The sequence below is a fragment of the Pseudochaenichthys georgianus genome, chromosome 11, assembly GCF_902827115.2.
Source record: "Pseudochaenichthys georgianus chromosome 11, fPseGeo1.2, whole genome shotgun sequence".
NCBI lineage: Eukaryota > Metazoa > Chordata > Actinopteri > Perciformes > Channichthyidae > Pseudochaenichthys > Pseudochaenichthys georgianus.
Window position 1 is genome coordinate 7,361,628 of NC_047513.1, and position 23,796 is coordinate 7,385,423.

General features: G+C 40.5%; 2 protein-coding genes across 4 annotated transcripts; both read right to left on the bottom strand.

Annotated features, from left to right (window-relative positions):
• Positions 1 to 647: 647 nt before the first annotated feature.
• On the bottom strand, positions 648 to 12,139 carry LOC117454693 (probable C-mannosyltransferase DPY19L4). Its single transcript, XM_034093818.2, has 19 exons — positions 11,749 to 12,139; positions 11,463 to 11,609; positions 10,291 to 10,412; positions 10,114 to 10,204; positions 9,451 to 9,572; positions 7,645 to 7,790; positions 7,265 to 7,388; positions 7,035 to 7,169; positions 6,317 to 6,448; positions 6,090 to 6,191; positions 5,884 to 5,957; positions 5,585 to 5,743; positions 4,966 to 5,085; positions 4,753 to 4,873; positions 4,509 to 4,565; positions 4,280 to 4,362; positions 4,063 to 4,195; positions 2,829 to 2,987; positions 648 to 1,767 (listed from the first exon to the last, which is right to left on the bottom strand). The coding sequence occupies exons 1-19, from the start codon at positions 11,837 to 11,839 to the stop codon at positions 1,603 to 1,605; spliced, it is 2,283 nt and encodes a 760-aa protein (XP_033949709.1). The 5' UTR covers positions 11,840 to 12,139; the 3' UTR covers positions 648 to 1,602.
• Positions 12,140 to 12,705: 566 nt separating this feature from the next.
• LOC117455244 (nucleolar protein dao-5-like) lies at positions 12,706 to 21,308 on the bottom strand. Of its 3 annotated transcripts, none has more exons than XM_034094666.2 (19): positions 20,941 to 21,308; positions 19,967 to 20,089; positions 19,746 to 19,871; positions 19,538 to 19,660; positions 17,980 to 18,132; positions 16,988 to 17,041; positions 16,764 to 16,889; positions 16,559 to 16,681; positions 16,321 to 16,476; positions 16,025 to 16,231; positions 15,812 to 15,931; positions 15,277 to 15,396; positions 15,037 to 15,162; positions 14,829 to 14,942; positions 14,623 to 14,727; positions 14,020 to 14,139; positions 13,720 to 13,881; positions 13,369 to 13,512; positions 12,706 to 13,283 (listed from the first exon to the last, which is right to left on the bottom strand). In XM_034094666.2, the coding sequence occupies exons 1-19, from the start codon at positions 20,990 to 20,992 to the stop codon at positions 13,225 to 13,227; spliced, it is 2,313 nt and encodes a 770-aa protein (XP_033950557.1). In that variant the 5' UTR covers positions 20,993 to 21,308; the 3' UTR covers positions 12,706 to 13,224. The 3 variants fall into 3 exon arrangements, with proteins under 3 accessions (XP_033950557.1, XP_033950558.1, XP_033950559.1); XM_034094667.2 differs by having other exon boundaries at positions 15,043 to 15,162; positions 20,941 to 21,307; XM_034094668.2 differs by lacking the exon at positions 17,980 to 18,132 and having other exon boundaries at positions 20,941 to 21,307.
• Positions 21,309 to 23,796: the final 2,488 nt, after the last annotated feature.

The window sequence follows — 23,796 nt, forward strand, 5'->3', positions numbered from 1 at the left end:
CAACAGTGCTGAACTTTCTCCATTTATAGACAACTTGTTTTACCGTGGACTGATGAACATCAAGGCTTTTAGAGATACTTTTCTAACCCTTTCCAGCTTTATGCAAGTCAACTATTCTTAATCGCAGGTCTTCTGAGAGCTCTTCTGTGCGAGGCATGGTTCACATCTGGCAGACTGGCAATGCTTCTTAAGAATAGCAAATTCAAAACGGGTGTGTATTTTTTATAGGGCAGGGCAGCTTCAACCAACACCTCCAATCTCGTCTCATTGATTGGCTGACTCCTGACTCCAAGTAGCTCTTGAAGAAGTCTTTAGCCTAGGGTTCACATACTTGTTCCACCCTGCACTGTGAATGTTTACATGGTGTGTTCAATAAAAACATATCATTGTTTGAGTGGTATTAGTTTAAGCAGACTGTGTGTGTCTATTGTTGTGACTTAGACGAAGATCAGAACACATTGTATGACCAACTTATGCAGAAATCCAGGTCATTCCAAAGAGTTCACACTTTTTCGTGCAACTGTATTCTATAAAAAGTTATTTTTTAATTCCCTATTCCTTCCAATTTGCATGAAAAGGGACCATCATATTAACTTATACAAATAATTATAGAAACTATCCAAACAAAGGGCAACAGACTGTAGAGATCAGCTTTGTATTTATCAACTCACACTTTATTTTCCATACTCCAAAAAAACAACTACTATTTACTGCTTGGCCGTTTGCAGAGGGACAGTCATGGGTAACAATTGCATTCTTGCACCAGAGGAAATAACCACCAAATACTTTAGGTAAGAACCAGAGGAGGTGAAATGGTCAGGCTGAGGCTTAACTTAAAGTGTGATGGTAAACAGTCAGTCAGGTCATACATCTCAAAATAAGGCATCCAGATGAAGAGCATGATGACACAACGCGTTGGAAATGAGTATTTTCAGAACCAGCATCCACTTCACTTGAAGGCTGGAAGAAAGTTCACACATGTTGTGCCTCTGTCCATGCATGTTCAATCAAAATATGATTTCACATCAAACGAGGGGGATTTGAAAAGAAAGCGGGTTTAAAACGGGAAAAGCAGAGCACATAGACGCATTAAAAACAAACTGTCTCTCCACAATTGTTCATCTTTCTTTTCTTTGCAGCAGCTTTACACTTCAAATGTGATATCACAACCTTTTCATCATCCTAAGGTTTGCTAACGAGCTGCAAATATATATTCACGGGCTAATGTTCTTTAACATTGCTCACTTTTACTTTATCACAAAATCTCATCAAGCACACCTGCCCTCAGCTTCTGTACAACGTGAGCACACTCCTCACATATGAAACTCTCCCTTCATTGAATACATTGCAGTAACACATGGCTTGATTGATGGCATATTTTATCCTAAAATGGGACATTTAATGTTGATTTTAACAATGCGGACGGCCAAAACCAGGACAATATGTATGTCTGAATTTGCATCATCATCACCATCGCCAGGATGTGGAAAGTACCAGTGATAAGACATTTTCCCAGAGTCCTTTGTGTTTTGGACAAGGAACACTGGAGAAGGGCAGAGTCAGGCTCAGTGGAGCCTCAGCAGGAAGTGGAGCTGCTGTCACTCAGTACTGAAAGGAGATGACAGAGTTCACTTTGTACACGTGGTACGAGCGGTTCCAGAAGACCCGGGTGAAGTAGTTGGTGTAAGGCGAGTAGTTCATCTTTATCTCTTGGCAGAATCTTCCGTGCTTGGAGAACGAGTAAACCTCTCCTTTGTCATAAACCACCTGCATCACACAAGATAATATGGGATGTTAATGACTTCCTTAAAAACATGACATATAGTACTCTCTTAATACACCAGCTGTATTTATAATAATTCCTGTATTGTTATTAACTACATGTATCCATATTGAACATGCATTTAAAGAGAGTGACATGTCAGGTGACATACCGATTTACTTTCAAGCCAAGAGTTAGAAGATTGATAACACTCCTATGCCTCAAATGTAAATATGAAGCTTCAGTTAGCTTAGCTTAGCTTTTTGTATTTTATTATATATGTTGCATTGTTGGAGGAGCTCAGGTCAGAAGCATTTCATTGCCATTTCTACACGGTAGCTTTGTGCATATGACAATAAAACCTTTCAATTGAATTAGCACAGCATTTGAAAAAACATTGCTTAGCTGTAATACAGAAATAACTGCTTCTAGCCAAGAATAATTCCAGTATATAAACCCCGTAGCAACTACAAAATATTACGTTTATATGGGGTTTTTTGTGCATAAAATAAACAAAATATATATATTTTAGTTAGCTTTAGATGTGCTAATTTTGTTCTTGTTTGACAGGGTCAGGCTAGCCGTTCATCCCGGATTCCAAATGTTATGCTAAGCTAACTGTCTACCATTGGAAGCTATATATTTAACAATCGGTCATGAGAGTGGAATCAATTCTATCATCGTTGTCCAGGGACGACAGATGAAAATTAGCTCTTGGCTAACTGGCACATTTACAGACATGTTGATTAATGTGCACTGTCCCTCTTAAAATAAATGAATACATATCTAACGCCCAGCTCATTTCCAAGCTATTCCCTTAAACTGTGTCTGTCTATTCGATATCTAGATATACAGTACAATGTACCATTGTAGTATTTAAATATCTCTTAGTAATGGACAAGAGCAACACAAAGAAAAAACAATAGCACTTTGTTTCTGAGAATGAAAACCTGACAATTCAGATTTTGGTGTTTTGCTCTCTTCAACTCATGGCAACAGCATTACTAGATAAACAGAGGGGAATCTGCAGCTGGTGGTACAATGATAAGTGCATACTGTAACTCACGTGTCCATTGGAAATATCAAGCAGATCTTTGATTCTACAGCCTTTATTAACACTCAGCTCGTTACAAATGGACTCTTCGATGATCACATAGTTGGCCTTCTGAGAAGTCAGAATCTTATAAATGTCCTCTGCAGATCTCATTGCATACACCTGGTAAGTCTGCAAGAAAAACAATGGTTGTTACTTAACTCATCTGAACAGTCTAAAGGTTGTGATTGGCCCCGGTGCAAATATTGTTTAGGGCCCCCCCCATCCCCCCAAACATAAGCGCACACTGATGCGCTCACACACGCACAGACATACACAACCACTCAGAAGCGCCACATGTAGGCTATCAACAACAGCCTGCCCTGGCCTCAGACCACCACAGCCTGACAACGGCACAGCGAACTAAGAAGAGGATTACACCTGTTTCCTTGATGTGTGTCTCTGGGGGATAGGCCGGTAGGGCTAAATGGACCGGTTGCTATAATATAGCTTTTGATCTTGGCATCGGGGGTCTCAATAGCGCCATAGAGTCCCCTATCGGTTGGGGCCCTTGGGGGAACTGTTGGACCACCGCCGGGCACAGCCAAATCCAGCCTCTCCTCCTGGCTGGCTGGAGAAGAAGGTTGCACAGCGACGGCCACGGACACAGCTTCACTTGTGGAGCTAGATGGCAATGATGGTGGTGAGCTATCGTTAGCCTCCGGCTCCGGCTGCCGCTGCACGCCAACATTGCTAACGTTAGCGCTCGATTTCGAGGACGATGTATGACCAAAAAAACGGTCTAATTTTCAGTCAGTTTAGCCTTTACATCTCCTTGTTCTCTCTTGTCCTTTCTCTTTTGAGCGCTGCTCTTGTGCTTTGGTTTACTGTACATTATAAATACAAGCTATTACATTTTTTATAATGCTGCCGAACTTGCTGCTGCAGCTATAGTACAGTACAGGTTGATTAAACAGTTCGGTCGTCACGCAAGGTATCACATGACATGAGAGGGAGCAAGGTCATTGGACAGACAAATTCATTTAGGTTGCTTGGTTACTTTGAAGACTGCGTGAACCGGTCAATGCCATTGGGGCCCCAAAAAAAATATATATATATATATATTAAAAAAAAAAAAAATTATTTTTGCATGGGCCCCTGGCCGGCTCTGGGCCCCGGTGCAACGTCGATAGTTACGCCACTGCATCTGAATCTATGTTCTTCTTTAGTTTATTTTCCTTCAGAATAAATATTTCATCTCACTCACGTCTTCAGTCCTCCTCAGCAGCTTGATGTCTGTATAAAGCGGTAAACTGGTCACGGTTGCACCTGAACACAACTTCACGGTTCCCAACAGCTGAGGGCTGCCGGCAAAGACCGCCGCTGCTGGAGCCTGTGACCTGCATGACAACAAGAGGAAGTTAACCACCACAATAAAGACTTTAGAGATATATTTAAAACTACAGAAAGATATGAGGACTCACTTGATCCAGCTGATCAGCTCCACTTTATCTGGATCGTAAAACTCCTGCACTTCTGACAGATCTCCTAGGACACGAGGGCAGTACTGCAGAAGGGAGAAAGAGCAGTGTAAGGCCATGTATGCTTCTTTAAATATTTGACATAAATAATAATAATACATGGGATTTTTATAGCGCTTTTCCTAATGCTCAAAGACGCTTATAAAGAGCTTAAAAAAGCTGAAAATCTCACCTCTCTCCACAAACTGAAACCAATGATGGTAGGAACCGCTGTGCTCAGGATGAGAGACTGGAGGCCATAAGCAACTATTAACAACTTATAATAATACTTTAAAGGAAGCAACACAATGTGGCAAGTTATTGATGCAACTTAAAAACGCCCTTTTGAGGGTATTTAGCAGGAGAAAATCCAAAATAATGCACTTTTTATTACTAAGAAAGGTTGCCGTTAAAAGTGAATATCAGCGGCCGCTCACCAGAACTACAGGGTGGATGGACTTGAGTTTGAGCCACCTAAACGCAGTCATCCAGAGTTCCGGAGAACACACACCGAACGCTGTGAACATGCAGACGTACGGGGTCCATAAATATTTCATCCTGAGTGAAAGACAAACAGTCAATGTGCTGTTGTGTCATTACAATTTAACAATGATGTATTTTAAGAAACATGTTCCAAATGATCCACATACCCATCAAACAGCAGAGCCAGGCCTCCAAAAATCAACGAGTGAAAAACATGATAGATGACCTCGGGGTGCTCTCCTATTCGCCCATCTTCAAGTTTGAGGTTGGTTTTCATCGGCAGCCCACTGTATTAAAGAAAAACTATTATTAATGTTGTACAGAAACATTGACATTTGTAGAATTAGTGTCCGGTAATATGCAACTACTGCTAGTGTGCAGCTCATTAATAGATCATTCAAATGACACGTTGCAGTTTACATTTCTGAAATTCTGTGAATAAAATAATAAAGAAACACAAAAAACGAACAAATGAAACAAACTAAAGTACACAGAAAAAAATATATAGCATACTCTTAAGTACACAAATAATAAGCAATAATGGGCAGTGGGGGTGTCATGATTACGGATAGGTTCTAACCCGAGCTACGTTATTGTTGAAATCATTTTTATAATCCTGAATACGCTATGAGCTGGCGGGTCAGGAATGTGTAGCTGGTATTCATTTTGATCAGCAGCTCTGTGCATGGGGCCCATGATGAGCCCCGTGCATGGGGCCCATGATGAGCCCCGTGCATGGGGCCCATGATGAGCCCCATGCACAGAGTTTCTGTACACATCTCTAACCTGAGTCTCCGGTAAATGGTCTGCAGGGTGGACAGCAGGCACACCGTGAGCACCAGTAAGTAGAAGGGAAGGACTGAGGCCTGCGTCAGGCGCAGAAATAAGTCCTGAGCCGGGACCTGGAAACTCTCTTGGCACAGGAGGAAATTGGTGATGAAGTCACTGACAAAGAAGGAAAAGAAAATATTGCAATTAGATTACATTGGATACGATTCTACTGACAGAAAACAAACCTAAATATGGATAGACGGAGCTCTGTGTAAGCCTATGTTGTAACATTTCATTTAAGAGCTGGGACTCACGTTGTTGTGTTGAGCCCAAATTTGACTTCAAGGAACTTCAAGAAGAAGTCACTCTCGTCTCCTTGAACGACTTTCTGTATAAGATAAACAATGGTGATAAACCAACAGTTTTACACAATCACAGATAATCAATAAAAAGTATGTATAAAAAAGAATGCTATTTGAGTTGAAATGGATCAGTTACATGATATTGTGGTTGATTTTACCTTGACCAGATAACTGAAGGTGATGCCTGTGGTAAAGACTAGGTGGAAATATACGAAGAGCTTCATCACTCTGGACAGAAAAGGGCCCGTCTTCATCTTTTGCTGCAAAAAGCAGAGCGAAGCATTGAGATGGTGTTGCTCACCTGCTTCAACTGCAGCTTGGCGAATACAAAAGAAAATCTTTCTCAGTTTTCTTTTGTCTGATGCGAAGGAGCAGCTAACTCTACCTGGTAGTTCCTGGCAACCCATGTGCCAATCAGGAGGCTGACCAGCGGCGAGCTGAGGAGGGCTGCGTTCTGAAACTGTGAAAAGAAGGCCAGGAGCAAAGCGCTGACGTACACCATGTGGATCTCTGCCATCTACACATCCCATATGGAGAGGAGAAGAGAGAGGCAATGAGAAGAGCAACAAAGGAAAAGGCAAAGTGTCAATCAGCATAATTATGGCCACAACAAAGTTATATTTGAGGAGACACACTTGTTCTTGTAAAATATTAAAGAGGAAAGATAATGCTCATTCATATTTTTATTTATTTTTTAAATATGAACTTTTGTGTTCAAGTTCATGTTTGTATTTAGTGTCTTTACTGGGACATGTCTCCGTGCTCTAACGCTCAAGAAGCTCTTTATTTGTCTCATACTGCCTGCGCTGCAGCACCTCTTTTCACCCTCTGTCTGAAACCAGAGCCCAGTGTGTTCCATAATGATGTCATTATGTTCAGGAAGTAAACAAAGGTGTCCAATGGAGGCATTTCAGTTATAGGGGGTTAGCTTAGCATGACAACAGTAGGATACATTGCCTGGGTGATGGAAAGTAACACAATCAGCATATTAGCACCTCTACAGGTCAATTATAAATATGTAATCATGTTTTGTTCATTCAGAAAAAAGATAAATTGGGTTTTTTAGGTGCTGGACTTTTTCTTGATTTCTTGACTTCCCTTACCTTACGTGATGGCAAAAGGTCAAAAGCGTCGAGGAAAAAAAGACAGAGGCCTTGGAGGAAGAGCACGTAGTGGCTGTGTTCCCACACCAGCAGGAAAGTGAAGGTGGTGGCACTCATGGTAAGATAGCAAAACAGCTGCAGAGAAATACAGTGCATCACCGTGTGTGAATGCAGAAATACACCTTACTTGGATATGGTACAGTATGTTTCTGTGTTCACGAGAGGCGCACCTCGGTGGCAGAGCTGATGTTGTTAGTAAGGAATCCAGTCAAAGCTGCAACCTGGCACGAGAAGTAAGGCAGAGCCCAGTTGTCCCGCAGAGGAATTGCATAGTCCACTTTGGTGGTGTCAGGTCTGAGGAAGAAATAACCGGTTATGTCCTGTTGTTATGTCACAACATGCGCTGCGATTCCCCACTCCCAAGAAAGGGTCAGCAACACCATGAGAAGCAGTGAAATGACTTCGGAAAAATTAGCAATGCCCAAAACAACAAACACAAACGATAGTTAAACAAATAGAACCTTAAACTTCCCTAACCAAACAACAAGTGCCACATTGACAGAATATAGATGAGGCATGCAGAGAAAGCAGGCCGCATGATTGCTCTTACCTGTTGATCACATACCAGGAAACGGCCAACATGCCGGCCACCCAGGTGCCGCTCATCACCCAGCTACACACAAACAGGGCCGACACGTAGATCGCCTGCAGCCCAAACACGGCTCCGATGTAGAAGTAAATTGGCTCCACGAACTCCTGAAGGCAGAGACAGAAACATTGGATTGAATACGGGATTCTGGTCAATTTGGACATTGGTTCAAAACCTCCAGCTATGCGTGAGGGATCCTGCTCACCCTGTCGGGGCGATACGGTGCTTATTGATGTAACCTAATTAAGTTGAACCATACCACAAAATAAGTCCATGTTGCTGTTCGGTGCGATCGTTATTCATTGCCATATAATGCAAAGCAAAAGTTGACTTCCCTCCACTTTTCCTTACTAAGTGCACTGAATAATTTGTTGCAATATTATGTGAAAAGTACACTGCAATGGCAGCAGATGAGACTTTTTAAACTACATGGAGAATCACTGTTGTACTCGGCAGTGGTCGGTTTAGTTTGGGGCTTTTATTGTGACTTTAAATAAAATAATGCTTATTCTTGTGCCATGCAGCTCCACTTGTGTTGACATGGACCAGACTGAGAAGATCAAACACAACCCAGCATGGCACCTCAGGGTCATTCCCAATGGTAAACCAATGCATCTGACAGGTAAAAAACTCGTTACCCTTGTTTCTCAGAGAAGAGAAGAAATACTATTCTAAAAAGGAGCTCTTCACTTGTACACTTGAGGGGTCAGAGTTCATATGGTGAGGGATTCCATGAGCGATATGCGCCGGTCTGTGCCTTTACCTTGGACTTCTAATAGAACTGCTCGGGTCTTGATAGATTGAGTGAGGAAGTTCATGAGATCTTTCTAGAGGGTTATCAAGAATAACTTTTATCCAATGACCTTTCCCCTCTCTGTCTGTGTCTGTGTCTTCTCTTGTTCCGATTAACCCAGCCACATCTTTGTTCTTGCTTTGTATCTATATCTACGCCGGGATCCGGAGTCGAGGCTGATCCTCTTGCTGTAGTCCTGTGTCTTGGATCCTCTATCCTGAGTTCTGGATTAAGTCGTGGACTTCGGGTCGTGGCTGAACCTGTCTCTGCGGTCCTGCCTTGGGTCTCGTCATGCTGCTTCCCTGATAGCTTCCACAGGATTGTAGCTGACATCCTCGTGGATTCATCTTCTTATTACAGACACATGCATTTCCTAACATTCGGTCTATATGCTGGAAAATGTATTATCTCTTCGATTTACACACGGCATCTATTGCACGTCTGTCCGTCCTGGGAGAGGGATCCCTCCTCTGCTGCTCTCCCTGAGGTTTCTCCCATTGTTTCCCCTTAAACTGTAGGTTTTCTCTGGAAGTTTTTCCTTGTACGATGTGAGGGTCTAAGGACAGAGGGTCTAAGGACAGAGGGTGTCATTTTTCTCATACTGATATTCTGAACAATCTGTGCTGTTGTATGTGCTGTAAAGTGTCTCTACTCTAGGCTATTTTTATTATATGTAGTACAGCACTTAGGCTCGACCAAAAATCGCTTATAAATGTGCTATATAAATGAAACTTGATTTGATTTGATATGATTTAACTGTCTCTAGTAATACTTGTTAAACTGAGTCAAACCAGCTAAAATAAAAATGCTCTTAACCAATCGCTACATAAAAAATCAAGGCATTATGATAGTTTTCAATGTGTTTGCCAGTAAATACAGTATTTAGTACCTTTCTGCCTTCTCTCCATCTGATAAACAAATATGACACCAATGTCTAGTCCATAGCATATCGGAAACAACAAAACCCCCCTCACCTCGCTGCCTGTGAATCTGTATATAAAGCTGGTGATGAGCTCTGGGTACAGAGACAAGCGCACCACTGCGTTGATGGTCTGCCCTGCAACTGTCCTGTTATCCATCATCAGCTCGTAAACCCCTGCAAAGGCAGAACATTGCACATGCTTTAGTCACAGCAGGGAAATGTACATTGTTACGTCACAGGTACAACGCAGACAAAATAAAATAAGAAAACTAACATTATAAAGTGAAGTGAAGTAGCAGCTACTAATAATAAGAGCAAAATGCAAAAGTGTTCATCGCACTGTTGAGGCCGTGGGTTATTGCACAAGATGGTTTTTAGTCTATATTAGTGAGTAAGGCCTCAAAACCCATCTCTTCAAAAGACCTTTTTATCACCCTTTTTTTTTCTTTTTTGTTGCTTTTTATTAATTCTTCCGTGTTGTGTAATGTTTATTTATACTGTTCATGCTCACTACTTGTAGCACTTCGGGATTTGAAATCAAATATGTGCTTTATAAATGGAACCCATTATTATTATTATTAGTATACACAAGCGATCCTTTTTTTCCTGTATACACCACATAGCTGATTGACAAGGGCATAGTGACATTTATAGGTAGTAAGTAAGTCGTTTTGTTGTCGTATTTAAGATCTCTCTAGAATAAGAATAAATGTACCTCTATGGAAAGGTGTTGCAGTCAGCATCTGCTTGTAGTAGTAATAGTAGAGCCCGCTGCCTCCCTGGAAGGTGATTTCCCGCTCGAGCTCCTGAGACGCAAGTAAGTGAATTTCAGAATTGATGCAGTGAACTTGAAATGAATGCAGGCAGACTCCTGAGAAACAAAGTCACCCACCTGTCTAGTGGAAAACCAGAACTTCCTGTCATGATAAGCAGACAGATGCGCTGCATAAAGTATGCCACAGGCAACTGCTGCCAGATATCCGAAGAACACCCTCACCAGGCGCTGAAAAAAACCTGCAGAGCACATATACCAGTGAACACACCACGTATCACATCATACTTATTCGTATAATGACACGTCTGTATTTTCATAGAAACTCTTTTTTTCAGGAGTTCGGGATTCTCTATAAATTGTTTTTAACTGCTGATAAAGTGTTTGAGGCTATGTCTTAAACAACATTACAATGTTAACAAAATAACTTTTAACTCCTGATGTGGTCCAAGTGCATCCCAAATTGTCTCAGCACGGCGAGTCAACTTTTTTTACTTTTTTTTGGTACTATTTCCAGTTATTTTACAACTCTTTTTAGCTGAATTCTAGTTCAGTATTGTTCTTAAGCTTTAAATTAGATACAAACAATTTTGTATTGTGATTAACAATAAGAACAAATTAATTGGCACACACTTTACATGAACAAGGTACTATAAGCCTGTTGTGAGATTGCCGAGGTTAAACAAGGTAGTGAGAGCAATACAAAAAGATCAATTAGTCTAGATTCACATAAAAGTTATTTTTGTAGTTAATCAAAACCTCCTACACAGAGTTATGTTAAGTTCAGTTTGTGTTTGTCTGCAGATAACAGAAACATTAGTTGACCTATGTTCATGAAAGATGGTGAAAGGTAGTAGCATGGGCCGATGAAGAAAACTTTACATTGTGAAGCATTTCTGAATCAAGGGTCGCATTAATGCATTATTTTTCACTTTGCCCTTCAAGTTGTTAGTGTGTTCCTATGCAGGCGAGTGAAATGGTATGAATTGCTGGTATGATTGTTGTATCTGTCCATCAGCATTTCCTGTGCAACTCAGGATACAGACATAGAGGAAGTATAGGCCTACACATGTTTTTTTACACAATAATATATGATTAAAGTCAGGTCTTCCTAAATGTCACAAAACATTAAGAGGTTTATGCTCATTTTGATTATATGGCTTATTGAGTACAATAACACGTTGTATAGAAGTGACAGCCATACAAAAAGATGATCAGAGAAGCATTGGTAGAGTGGGGAAAACACAGTGGACTGACACTAATATGGATCAGTTTGCAGGGCATTAACTTACCTGCAGAAGATCCCGTGGATCTTTTAACAGGTGACTTGGGTGTTTTTGATTCTTCTTCTTTATGTTGAGCCTCCTCTTCTTTAACCTCACCCTCATCTTTCTGCTGCTTTCCGGCTCCATTTCTGCCACTGGTCACCTCATCCGGCTCTTTAATACAAGATCAGGCTGCAACAGTTAGGTACTTTAACGACAAACTGTATACAAATGTAAATGTAAGTTACCCGGATGTTTTTGAACAGGAAGCTAACCGTTTTAGCTAGCAAAGCGTTAAATTCGCCAAACTTACTTGTCGTCTGCACATCAGGTTCATGTTGGCTCTCTCTCTCTTCTTTATCTCCATCCAAAGTGTATTTTTCCCGACATTTTAACTCAGTCATGACGAGATACAATTAATCCGAGAGGAGTTGTCTGGTGTGTTGATACACCAGCATGCTAGCTAACAAGAGGTTAGCTAACCCAAGATCCCTCAAATCAGTACTTCGCTGTGTGGTACTACACAGGTGACAAGCCGAAATACAAACGACCCTTTTCTGGTTCAAGCTGTCTTGTATTAAATTGTAAATCAGCAGTTTTTGTATTGGTGGTATGGACTGGACTGTGGGCTCTTACAGCGGAAGTCGCAGATGGCTTCTTCTTCATCATTCCGGTAGAGTAGGCTCAGATGCAGTAAGTGCATCTGTAGCATTTAGCTGCCTCCCACCGGTGCTTTACCCCTTGTGGTCTTATGTGTAGTATTGCATAGCTCTCTCTCTTGATATATTCTATAGACATACATATCTATTTAAACCATAGATAATACAGCTTGTATGGTAACTTGTACCTCATCTTTCCTATTGCCTGTAGTGTAAAAGTACAGTTACTCAAGTACTGTACTTAAGTTCAATTATGAGGAAGTTTGTCCTTTACAAACATGAGTATCTCTAGTTTCTGCTACTTTGTTATTCTACCCCACTACAATTCCAGCTAGTATTGTATTTTTACTCCACCACATTTATTTAATACCTGCTTAAGTTATTTTGCAGATATGGATTAATGATATAAACATACTCAGCACTTATAGGACTTTAGTTACACCTGGATTAAAATTCACAAACTACCCAGCAGTAAATAAAATAATAAATAGTTCCACCTTACAAGCTATTATAAACCTATTAATGCATCAATATTTATAATGAAAACATATATATATATATATCATTCCGAAATTGGCCAATCTGGATAATAAGTACTTTTACTTTTGGTAGAAATTTTAAAAAAACTTTATTTTTTCCTTCTATACGATATAGTATACTAGATTAAACACACAAACTAATACAAAAACAATGTCCTACTATGTTTCAATTTTGGTTTGTCGAATAAGACAAATTGCTTTTGAACAGTATTTTCTTTCTTTCAATTGGCTCTGTTAACACAGTAAAATGTTCATATGAAAGCACAAATATCACTAACATCAATGTGTTAAAATATTCTTCAAAAACATTTAAAACCAGAGAGAACACAGTTAGTGCAAAGAATATTAAAAATAGTAAAAGAACATAAAAGACGACATCACATTTTTTTCAGGAACCTGCTAAATCTGGTCCCAAAGTTAAAAAAAGAAATGGGAGTACATTTCCCAACACCTAATGTATGTACTGTATACAAAACACACATTTAAACTTAACAATACCACTGGGATTCTTTAAGGAGCTATCTCTCTGGCAGATTTCCACTTTCAACAACAAAACTATCAAAAAAACACCAGAACCAGTATTTCATCTGCTTATTCTTCTTCTGGTGAGTCGATGTTCGAAACCATTTCATCATCAGGAATCTTTTTTTCTGTTTTGGAGTGTAGGAATAACGTTAGTCTTTTTTTTCAGGTTTTATAGTAACATATACAATGACTTGATCATGTAATAAGTACCTGGACTGGTTTTGTGCAGGCCTCCTATGTCTCCGGCTTCTTCCAGATCACACCTCTCCACAATTATTCTCATGAGTTTGGTCACTTGTGGGTGTTTAGCTGCTTCGAATAAAGGCTCATCGTCGGAACTGTTGCTCGAAGACGCTGAAGAAAAAGAATTATACATAAATATGGATAATAACTAAAAAACCCAGATTGATAAATAAAAAAATTAAATCTTCACAATACTACATTTTCGTGTTTTTTTTTTAGGAACACATTGTCTGGCCTCTAGAAATAGTCCTACACTCTTTTTGTTATGCTATGTATTTTAACTCCGTTTACATATCTTTAAAAGCCAAGACTTTTTACCTGAAACATTCTTCTTTTTTGGCTTTTTGGGAGTTGTGTTCCTCTTTTTCTTTGCTGGTGAAGCTTTCGTTTGTTTGCCTGTACTTTTCATTTTTACAAGATTAACTAAGGGCTCATAGTCCGAGCTGCCATCGGAGAGATCTGAGCTGCTGCTGGTCCACTCTGAAATATAAAACAAATGCATGACACAGAATATTAGATGCTTTACAATTCTACACATTCTTGAATATTCTTTATCCAGTGAGGACTATTGCTTTTAGGACCACATTATTTTCACTGTGTGTATGATTTTACAATCACCTGCGTTCTTTTTCTTCTTTGCAGGTGAAGCCTTTGTTTTGTTTTTTGTTTGTCTGTCCGGGGTTTTCTTTTTCCCAACATTAATCAAGGGTTCATCATCTGAGCTGTCGCCTGACGTCTCTGAAAAAGTATTATTTTTAACGTCAGTGCAAGACAGATAATAAGAGAATGCTTCACAACACCACGTCTTCTTAGAGGGGCCCCGTTATGCACCTTTTCAGTTTGAAAAGTATATAGTACTCCTACCGTGACGTGTTTACATGCTGTAACGTACAAAAATACTGTTGTGATTGGACAACTGCATGGAGATGTCCCTACCCCATCTTGTACAATGTGTTAGCGCTAGCTAATGGAAGCGTAAGTGTTACATAGTGATGTCTTTATGTTATCGAAGGGGGTTTGGGTAGTGGGTGGAAGAGAAACTCTCTCTGGAGGAAACGGAGGGATTTGAGCCTTTGCAGACCATTTACATGCATTAAACCTATAGAACACACTACAGGAAAGAGGGCCTTTAAAAAATGGTTTCTAGGGAAGGGGTTTTCATAAGGAACCACATTATCGACACTGCTGGTGTAGTGATATGCTTTTTACTTTTACGGTCACCTGTAATCTTCTTCTTTTTTTTAGCAGGTGAAGCCTTCGGTTTGTTTTTTCTTCTTTTGTTTGTGCTTTTCTTTTTCCCACCATAAGAGCTGTCGCTCTCCGGCTCTGAAAAATAACAATTGAAAACATAAATACCTAACACAATAGGTATGTGCTTCACGGTAAACCATTTTCTAAGTTGTTGTTTAATATGGATTTTCTGTCACCTATGTTCTTCTTCTTTGCAGGTGAAGCCTTCGTTTTCTTCCTTGTTTGTATGTTTGCGGTTTTCTTTTTCCCCAAATTACTCAAGGGTTCATCATCTGAGCTGCTTGTTGACTCTGGAAAAGTATGATTGGAAACATAAACACATAAAATAATAGGAATGTGTTTACCTCATTATCTCAACTGTTGGTGTTAAGATTTGCATTTTACCGTCACCTGTGTTCGTCTCCCTCTTTGCACGTAAAGCTTTTTGTTTGATTTTTCTTTGTGTGCCTGTGGTTTTCTTTTTCGCAAGATTAATTACAGGTTCATCGTCTGAGCTGTCGCTTTTTGACTCTGAAAAATAAGTAATAAAAACACATCAATCACAGACGTAAATATTTGTTGATCCAGTAAAGTTTTTGCAGAGGAACCACATTATCTCCATTGTCAATTTTTATTTTCTGTCACCGGCATTCCTCTTCTTCTTCGCAGGTGAAGCCTTCGGTTCGACTTTTGTTTGCCTGTCTGTGCTCTTCTTTTTCCCCAGATTAATCAGGGGCTTATCGTCCGGACTATCGCTTGTCGACTCTAAAAAAAAATATGAATCAAACATAAATGATTGACAGAAAATAGAAATCCATAATTGTTTTAATCTATTCTTTCTATATTGTAAAATACTGTAATACTACAGAATACACAATGCTTAAAGAATTTGTATTCCTGTATTTATTTTCCTGTCTTTTCAATGTGTTGTATATCCCTTTGTATTGCCTTTGAATGAGAGAACACAATTAGAAATCAAATAAAAAAAAGTTGTAATTATTTTAATATTAATAAAAGACAAGAACAAATGCTTTAAAATACTCACAGTAACACAAAAAGAAAGTTTTCATGAGTATCTGTTTTTCAAGCAAAGAGTTAGGAATCTCACTGTTGATGTTACGATAAGTGTTTTCTTTTCTGTCACTCCAACTGCCAACACTGGCTGGGCGGGACTCTTTACCTGACACGGTCGTCTTTTTTGACTTTGTGTTCCTCTTCGGAGTTGAAGCCTTTTTGGTTTGTTTGTTCTTTTCCGAAAGATTACTCAAGGGTTCTTCCTCTGAGCTTTCATCAGAGGATCCTGTCAAACAACAGCCACGGAAGTAAGGATATTAAAATGTCACCTACAAAGCAGCATCATGTTTTGATCATGTCATGATTCCGGCTACAATACCTCGTCTCTTTGTGGACCCTCTGCCTTGCGCTGCAGTTTTCTTCTTGGTGTTTTTCTTCACTGGTTCCTTCTTCTTGGCAGCCAGATTCACCAAGGGCACATCCTCATCACCGGAGCTGCTGTCTTTAGGCGCCTTTGTCAACTTCCTCTTCATTGGTGCCAGTGGTTCATCATCTGAGCTGTCACCGGAAGACTCATCGTATTTAACTACAACAAACAAAACATATCAATATTTGGTGAAAGTATTACAAGTAAAAGCATTTGATTACTTTTGACGTGCACATTTTCACTCGTACCCTCTTTCCTTGCTGCGTTCCTTTTTGATCTGACGATTGGGGCCGCTCTTCTAGATGGTGACTTTCTCTGACGATGGGGGTAACGTTTCTTGCCAGCTTTACTCGGAGGCTCATCATCAGAGTCCTCATCAGAGTCCTCATCGTCATCCATTGATTCTGGGTGAGAAAAGCAGGTAAGTACAAATACGTTTCTTCAACAGAGAAAAGCCCGCATGTCAATGTAGAGAACACATGTTACCTTTCTTCTTAATAACAACAGATTTCTTTGGAGAGACCGAGGAAGGCTTCTTTGCAGCTTTTGAGGGCTTTTTGGCCTTTCTTATGGGAGGCTCATCGTCGGAGTCATCATCTGTATTCTTATCTGAAACGTTTAGATATATCAAAAGATTTAAAGCCATACTTTACCGACTGAAATGTTGAAAGTGACATGATTATGTAACAACCTGCTTTCTTGTCAGGTGTGCCATTTGATTTGAGTGATGCGTTGTCTTTTTCCTCCACTTCCTCAGCTGGAGCAGAGACTTTTTTCTTTTTGATCAAAGGCTCGTCATCTGAAGGCTCATCAGAAGCTAAAACAGGGGAAGGAATACAATTATAGAATGCATCGGCTTCGCTTTGAACTGTTACAAACTGTTGACAGTCAGTCTTATTATTTTTTTTAACTCACCTTGTTCGTCCTTTTTTGAGTTAACGTCGTCTTCAGAGCAGGAGCTGTCATTCTCTGATCAGACAAGATGAAGAACACAGTAATAACATTTACATTTTGGTCTGGCAAAATGATTTACAAGTTCAACAATATATTTGGACCCAACAAAATTCCCTTTTTCGAGTATACATATAATAATAATAATTAACAATTCCTTACATTTATTATAGCGCTTTTCCAGATGCTCAAAGCGCTTTACAAATACACATAACACATATCATACATGCAATGGTCACCACTGATTTAAGTACATATTTTCCACTACTTATAGCTAACTCTAGAATTAACTCAGAAATGTGTGTATAGTTAACGAGACTGAAAACAAGGCATATCCCATAACAAAATATTTCCTTAACTAGGTAACTTAAGTAAACATTGTCATAAAACAATAGTCTATAAATAGGTTAGTGACCACTCCTGCAATCAAAAATATGTAGTGAAAGTACTTGAGTTTGGTTAGCAAAGCACATGTCAGACACTCCTCAGTGTCTACAGGACACGCTCAGGCCGTGCCACCAAGCCTAATCCCAAATACAGAGACTGAAGCTTTGTCATGTATGCATAAGCATACCACTCTGAGAACAATGACTCTAGTTCACACAGTTATGCCATATTGAGACTTAAAGTTTTGTTTCACAGTGCAAATGTATTCTATTTTAGTAATCTACTTTGTTACTGTAGTAACTACTGACTTAATTGCTACACGCATTCTTTGAGATAGCCTCTGTGTTCATCAGTTACTAAATGCACACATAGTTTGATAATGTAGTGAAAGTACTTGAGTTTGGTTAGCAAAGCACATGTAAAATGTTGCTTATAGACGACTACTGATCAATGCACAAGTCAAGTTTAACCTGTTTGTATTATACTTAAAAATATGTTTGTAAAGGGGGGAAAAAGTATTGAGATATAGAGTAGTAAAGTTTCTAAATACTAGAAGTTTGAACTCCTACCCTTTTTCCTTGCTGCGTTCCTTTGTGATCTGACTGAGGCCGCTTTTCTAGGAGTCCCAGATGGTGACTTTCTCTCACGTTTGGGGTAATGTTTCTTGCCAGGTTTACTCAGAGGCTCATAATCCGAATCATGATCATCGTTATCCAGGGATTCTGTGTAAATAATGGTAGTTACAATTACGTGTCTGCTACAGAGAACAGCACCTTTCTGTTGCATGTCAATGTAGAGAACACACACTGACTTTATTAGGTTCATCTGTTCAACTGCTTGTTAATACATATATCTAATCAGCCAATCACATGGCAGCAACTCAATGCATTTAAGCATATAGACATGGTCAAGACGACCTGGTGAAGTTCAAACAGAGCATGAGAAAGGTGATTTAAGTGACTTTGAACATGGCATGGGTGTTGTGCCAGACGGCTGGTCTGAGTATTTCAGAAACTGCTGATCTACTGGGATTATCACGCACAACCATCTCAAGGGTTTACAGAGAATGGTCTGAAAAGGGAAAATATGCAGTGAGCGGCAGTTCTCTGGGCAAAAATGCCTTGTTGATGCCAGAGGTCAGAGGAGAATGGCCAGACTGGTTAAAGATGATAGAAAGGCAACAGTAACTAAAATAACCACTCGTTACAACCAAGGTATGCAGAGGACCATCTCTGAACGCACAACATGTGGAACCTTGAAGCAGAGGGGCTACAGCAGCAGAAGACCACACAGGTTGCCACTCCTGTCAGCTACGGACAGGAAACTGAGGCTACAATTTGCACAGGCTGAACAAAATTGGACAATAGAAGATTGGAAAAATGTTGCCTGGTCTGATGAGTCTCGATTTCTACTGCAACATTAGGACCACAGGGTCAGAGTTTGGTGTAAACAACATGAAAGTATGGATCCATCCTGGCGTCTATCAACGGTTCAGGCTGGTGGTGGAGGTGTAATGGTGTGGGGGCAGGGGCGGTTCTAGGGGGGGGGGGGGGGGGGGGGGGCAGTGCCCCCCTAACACTGACCCCCCTGTGGCCCCCCTAACAATGACATTTTTTTTTTTTTTTTTTAAATGTATATTTTCTGGTACTCGGTTTGCCAAAAACCGCAGGATTTTGTTGCTGTAATGTGAGATTGTGCAGACACCCTTATGTAAAGTAGAGATGTAACAGTAATAACTATAAGATCTATCTGAAATAAATAAGTGTACTGAAACAAATACCAATAACTGTATTGCATTGTTTTCTTATGCGCAATTACTTCATACTGTCTAGTTCTCTTTTTCGTCCTGCATTTATTGTGCCCCCCTCAGAAAATAACTGGCCCCCCAGTGGCCCCCCCAGTCAAATTGGTCTAGAACCGCCACTGTGTGGGGGATATCTTCTTGGCATACTTTGGGCCCCTTGGGCATGGTTAAAACGCCACAGCCTGCCTGAGTATTTTGCTAATGTTTCCAGCACCTTGTTGAGTCTATGCCACAAAGAATTAAGGTGAAGCTGAAGGCAAAAAGGGGTCCAACCCAGTACTAGCAAGGTGTACCTAATAAAGTGGCTGGTGAGTGTATGTTACCTTTCTTCTTCAAATCAACTGATTTTTTTGGAGAGACCGAGGAAGACTTCTTTGCCGCTTTTGAGGGCTTTTTGGCCTTTCTTATGGGAGGCTCATCATCCGAGTCATCATCTGTATTCTTATCTGAAACGTTTAGATATATCAAAAGATTTAAAGCCATACTTTATGGACAGCTGAAATGTTGTAAGTGACATGATTATGTAACAACCTGCTTTCTTGTCACTTGTGCCATTTGATTTGGGTGACGTGTTATCTTTTTCCTCCACTTCCTCAGCTGGAGCAGAGACTTTTTTCTTTTTGATCAAAGGTTCATCATCTGAGGGGTCATCAGAAGCTAAAACAGGGGAAGACATTAACATACAACGTGTAATACCTTAGCTTTTAACCATCACAAATTGTTGGCAGTCTGTTTTATTGTTTTGAACTCACCACGTGTGTCCTGTTTTGACTTAATGCTCGAGCTGTGTGTGTTTTCATGTGACTGCTTCTCCTCAATGTCTGGCTTGGCCTGGAGCTTTGAGAGAGGAACGTCATCTTCAGAGCAGGTGTTCCCTGATCAGAGACACAATGAGATGAATAACAATAACAACATTTCAAATGTGGTCTATTAAAATGATCATAAAAGTTTAACGAAACATTTCTACCAAATAAATTATCTGATTTAAGAAAGTATTTTCCAGATATTGGAAGTGACTAAACATTTGACTCAGAAATGTATTTAAAGTTTAACACTCTTTAACAGATACTTAGAGACTAAAAAGAAGGCATGTCCACAATTGAGTAATACAAATGTGGATTTCTTCGACATATAAGTAAAAGTTGTATTAGAACAGTTAAAAACACTTTGGGGACAAGTTCTGAAAAGTACCATAACATTTTACTGAGGTACAGTGCTTAAACAACTCCCCGCCACAGCTTTTTACCAGTAGTACCACTAGTATATAGACCACTATAGTGCATACAAATTAATCTACAGCAATCGAACACATTGCTCACATTTCCTTTTTTTCTATATTAAAGTTACAGCATAAGGATGATTGTTTGTCGCCTGTAGTTACAGATTTAATTTTAAGTAATAGTAGATACAGTTTAAAATAATTGAGAGATACAAGTAATGTTACTATAACATTGTACCCATCTACGGTAGACCGCTTTAACTACTTTCAACACTGTTAATCAAACTCTCTTAAATACTATCCTGGTAAATAATGTCATTGTATTGGTCAGTTTGAAACTCTACCATCTTCACTGTTAAAATACACAGTAGTAAAAGCAGTTGTGGTAGTGTTTTACTTCAATACTGTAAGCTAATTTTAGCTTTTAGCTGCAACGCAGTCCAATACATCGTTTGGATATGAATTAGCGTTATATAAACAAAACAAACAAATAGTAAGGCTAACAACCTGGAGGGTCTTGAGCCACTTGACTCGGAACGTCCGCCGTGTTGCAGTCCATGGTGTTGCTCAGTACGAGTTAATCAATACTCTGGATCCGAAACGCGCCAATCTGCTTGAACTGCACTGCAGCTGTTAGCCTCTGAGTTAGCTAAATGTTTGTTGTGATTGTTGTCACCGGCAGTTACGTATGCTGGTCCGCGATACTTAAACAACAGTCCCTGTGCCACAGAGTGTCATCAAACACGCTTTAAAATCCAGTTTCTCCAGTCCTCATTAATGTCATATTTTCAGGGGTTTTTGTTTTCTTCCGTGTCGTTGTCACTGTCACTACCCGATCTGCAGCTCTGCCCGATATACAGTGCGCATGTGCGAGATGGTCCGCCATATTGGACAACTCCGTACGGCAACCCAAGAAGGACACTTGACACAGTGGCTTTTGGCAAAGCACAAAAAGAAAACTCGCGAGAGATGAGTTATTGTCATTACAACGTGACTTCACTATTATTTAACAACTCTTTTTATTGGGTTCTTTTATTTGGGGTAAGTACATTGTCCGAATAAGTGAGAAATTAATTTAACTTCTGTTAGACAGCTATCATACTGAATACATATTTACTGTGAATGTAGGCAAAAATGTATGCCATATAGCTGTCTAACAGAAGTTAAATCCATTTTCTCAGGCCCATTCCCAAACCGCCCTCTACACCCTACCCCTCCGTTTGCGCGTTCACGCGGAGGGTCCGCCATATTGAGGGCTGTTCCAAACCAACGAGTGTGGAGCGGTGTGGAGGGGGAGTGGGCTATCAAGTAGTGATGGTGAGATGAAGCCTTATGAAGCTTTGAAGCTTTCCAGCCAATTGGACTCGCAGCTCAACGAGGCTCCCTCCTGTCAGATGGAGGGAGTAAATACAGCTACACAAGCTTTGGGACAGCCTCCCCTCTCTCCGGCAGAAACAGGAAATGCCGTAACTGTATGTAACAACGGTTTCAAATCAGCATCTCTTAGACAAAAAGTTTAAATTAATAACTCAAATAAAACTCCAAACATCTTTCATTGTGTTTCAAAGCTCTTTTAGTTTTAAACCTGATGTTTATAAGCTTCTTAGTTTTTGCAACGGTCTGTAAATATACACAACTTTATAATAAAATGCACACATTTACCTTTTTCTAGACTAAACACAGGTATGATCCTAAGTTAAAAACATATGAGGTTGTTAACATCGCAATTTATCAGTGGATGTTTGCTGGAACTACTTGTAAACAGCGTGTTTCCTGACGGACACACACAGCGTGACTCCAGTCAGGTAGAGACCGGTCTCAAGTCAGCACCGCTGCAGACTCGCTGTTTGAGGGCTTGATAGCCCACTCCCCCTCCACACTTGTTGCTTTGGAACAGCCCTCAATATGGCGGACCCTCCGCGTGAACGCGCAAACGGAGGGGTAGGGTGTAGGGGGCGGTTTGGGAATGGGCCGTAGTTTGCTCTTTGAGAAACCAATGTGAATCGCGTTTATCTTTACCATAGACTGTATATATAGATCTTTACCCATGGATGCATAATAAGAACGGACCCATATCGTCTTACTGCCATCCCACGGAGCTGTAATAATGGATATATTGCACATGTTTGATATAATTCATTATCATACGAGGGACCGGTCTCAAGTCAGCACCGCTGCAGACTCGCTGTTTGAGGGCTTGATAGCCCACTCCCCCTCCACACTCGTTGCTTTGGAACAGCCCTCAATGTGGCGGACCCTCCGCGTGAACGCGCAAACGGAGGGGTAGGGTGTAGGGCGCGGTTTGGGAATGGGCCTTCATCATGGGCTTCATTTGAACACAAACCCCCCTGTTGGTCAAAGTGTGTAAAACAGGCAGATTGGACATCGGCCCGCTAAACAACATAATCGTCCACATGCCATTAGACCGTATTTTCATTTCAGAGACGAACTGATTGTTGAAAATGGAGTAATAATGAAGGGTCACAAAGCAGTTATTCCTCTGTCACTACAGAAAGAATACATCAGCATCATGCACAGAGGACATCCTGGCGAAGAAGCTACAAAGCGGAGAGCACGTGGCATTGTTTTCTGGCCAACTATGACAGACAACATTCACACAGAAATACAGTCATGCTCAGTGTGTAACAGCACAAAACCACACCAGCAGAAAGAACCACTCCATCTGCATCCAGTTCCAGACCTGCCGTGGTCAACTGTAGCAACTGACATCTTTGAGTGGCACAATCAGCAATACTTAGTGCAAGTGGACTCATATTCAGGCTGGTATGAGATCGACATGCTTCGTGATATCACTGCAGCAACAGTCATTGCAAAGCTGAAAAGACATTTCTCAGTTCATGGAACACCTCACACCCTCATGTCAGACAATGGGAGGCAGTTTACTAGCCAGCGCTTTAAAGACTTTGCTTCACAGTGGGACTTCACTCATATTACCAGCAGCCCTGAGTATCCCCAGTCCAACGGGCTAGCTGAACGAGCTGTGCGCAGTGCTAAGCAGCTCATGGAGAAATCTCATAGAGATGGAACTGATGTTTTTCTTAACCTATTAAACATCAGGAATGTACCACGTGACACACATTTAGGATCTCCTGCACAGAGACTGATGTCGAGACAAACACGTACAACACTCCCAGTCTCGTGAAGCTGCTTGAGCCAGACATGTGTCATCCACAAGAGGTAAAAGCCCAGCTTCTAAACAAGAGGCTGTATCAAAAACAGTGCTATGATAAGTCAAGCCGACCACTACAACCTTTGATGGAAGGTCAGGTTGTTAGGATGCAGACCCCACAAGGTTCCAACAGGACTGGAATGATTCAAGAGGTTTGCAAAGAACCCCGGTCA

Excerpts from the sequence above, each read along its gene's own strand:
- LOC117455244 (XM_034094666.2), bottom strand. The coding sequence starts at position 20,992 with ATGGACTGCAACACGGCGGACGTTCCGAGTCAAGTGGCTCAAGACCCT. Across the intron at positions 20,090-20,940 it reads AGTGGCTCAAGACCCTCCAG|GGAACACCTGCTCTGAAGAT; the intron begins GTTGTTAGCCTT and ends GTCTCTGATCAG. Across the intron at positions 19,661-19,745 it reads CACAAGTGACAAGAAAGCAG|ATAAGAATACAGATGATGAC; the intron begins GTTGTTACATAA and ends TAAACGTTTCAG.
- LOC117454693 (XM_034093818.2), bottom strand. The coding sequence starts at position 11,839 with ATGACTGAGTTAAAATGTCGGGAAAAATACACTTTGGATGGAGATAAA. Across the intron at positions 4,566-4,752 it reads CCATCCACCCTGTAGTTCTG|TCTCTCATCCTGAGCACAGC; the intron begins GTGAGCGGCCGC and ends TATGGCCTCCAG. Across the intron at positions 4,363-4,508 it reads GTTTCAGTTTGTGGAGAGAG|TACTGCCCTCGTGTCCTAGG; the intron begins GTGAGATTTTCA and ends TCCCTTCTGCAG.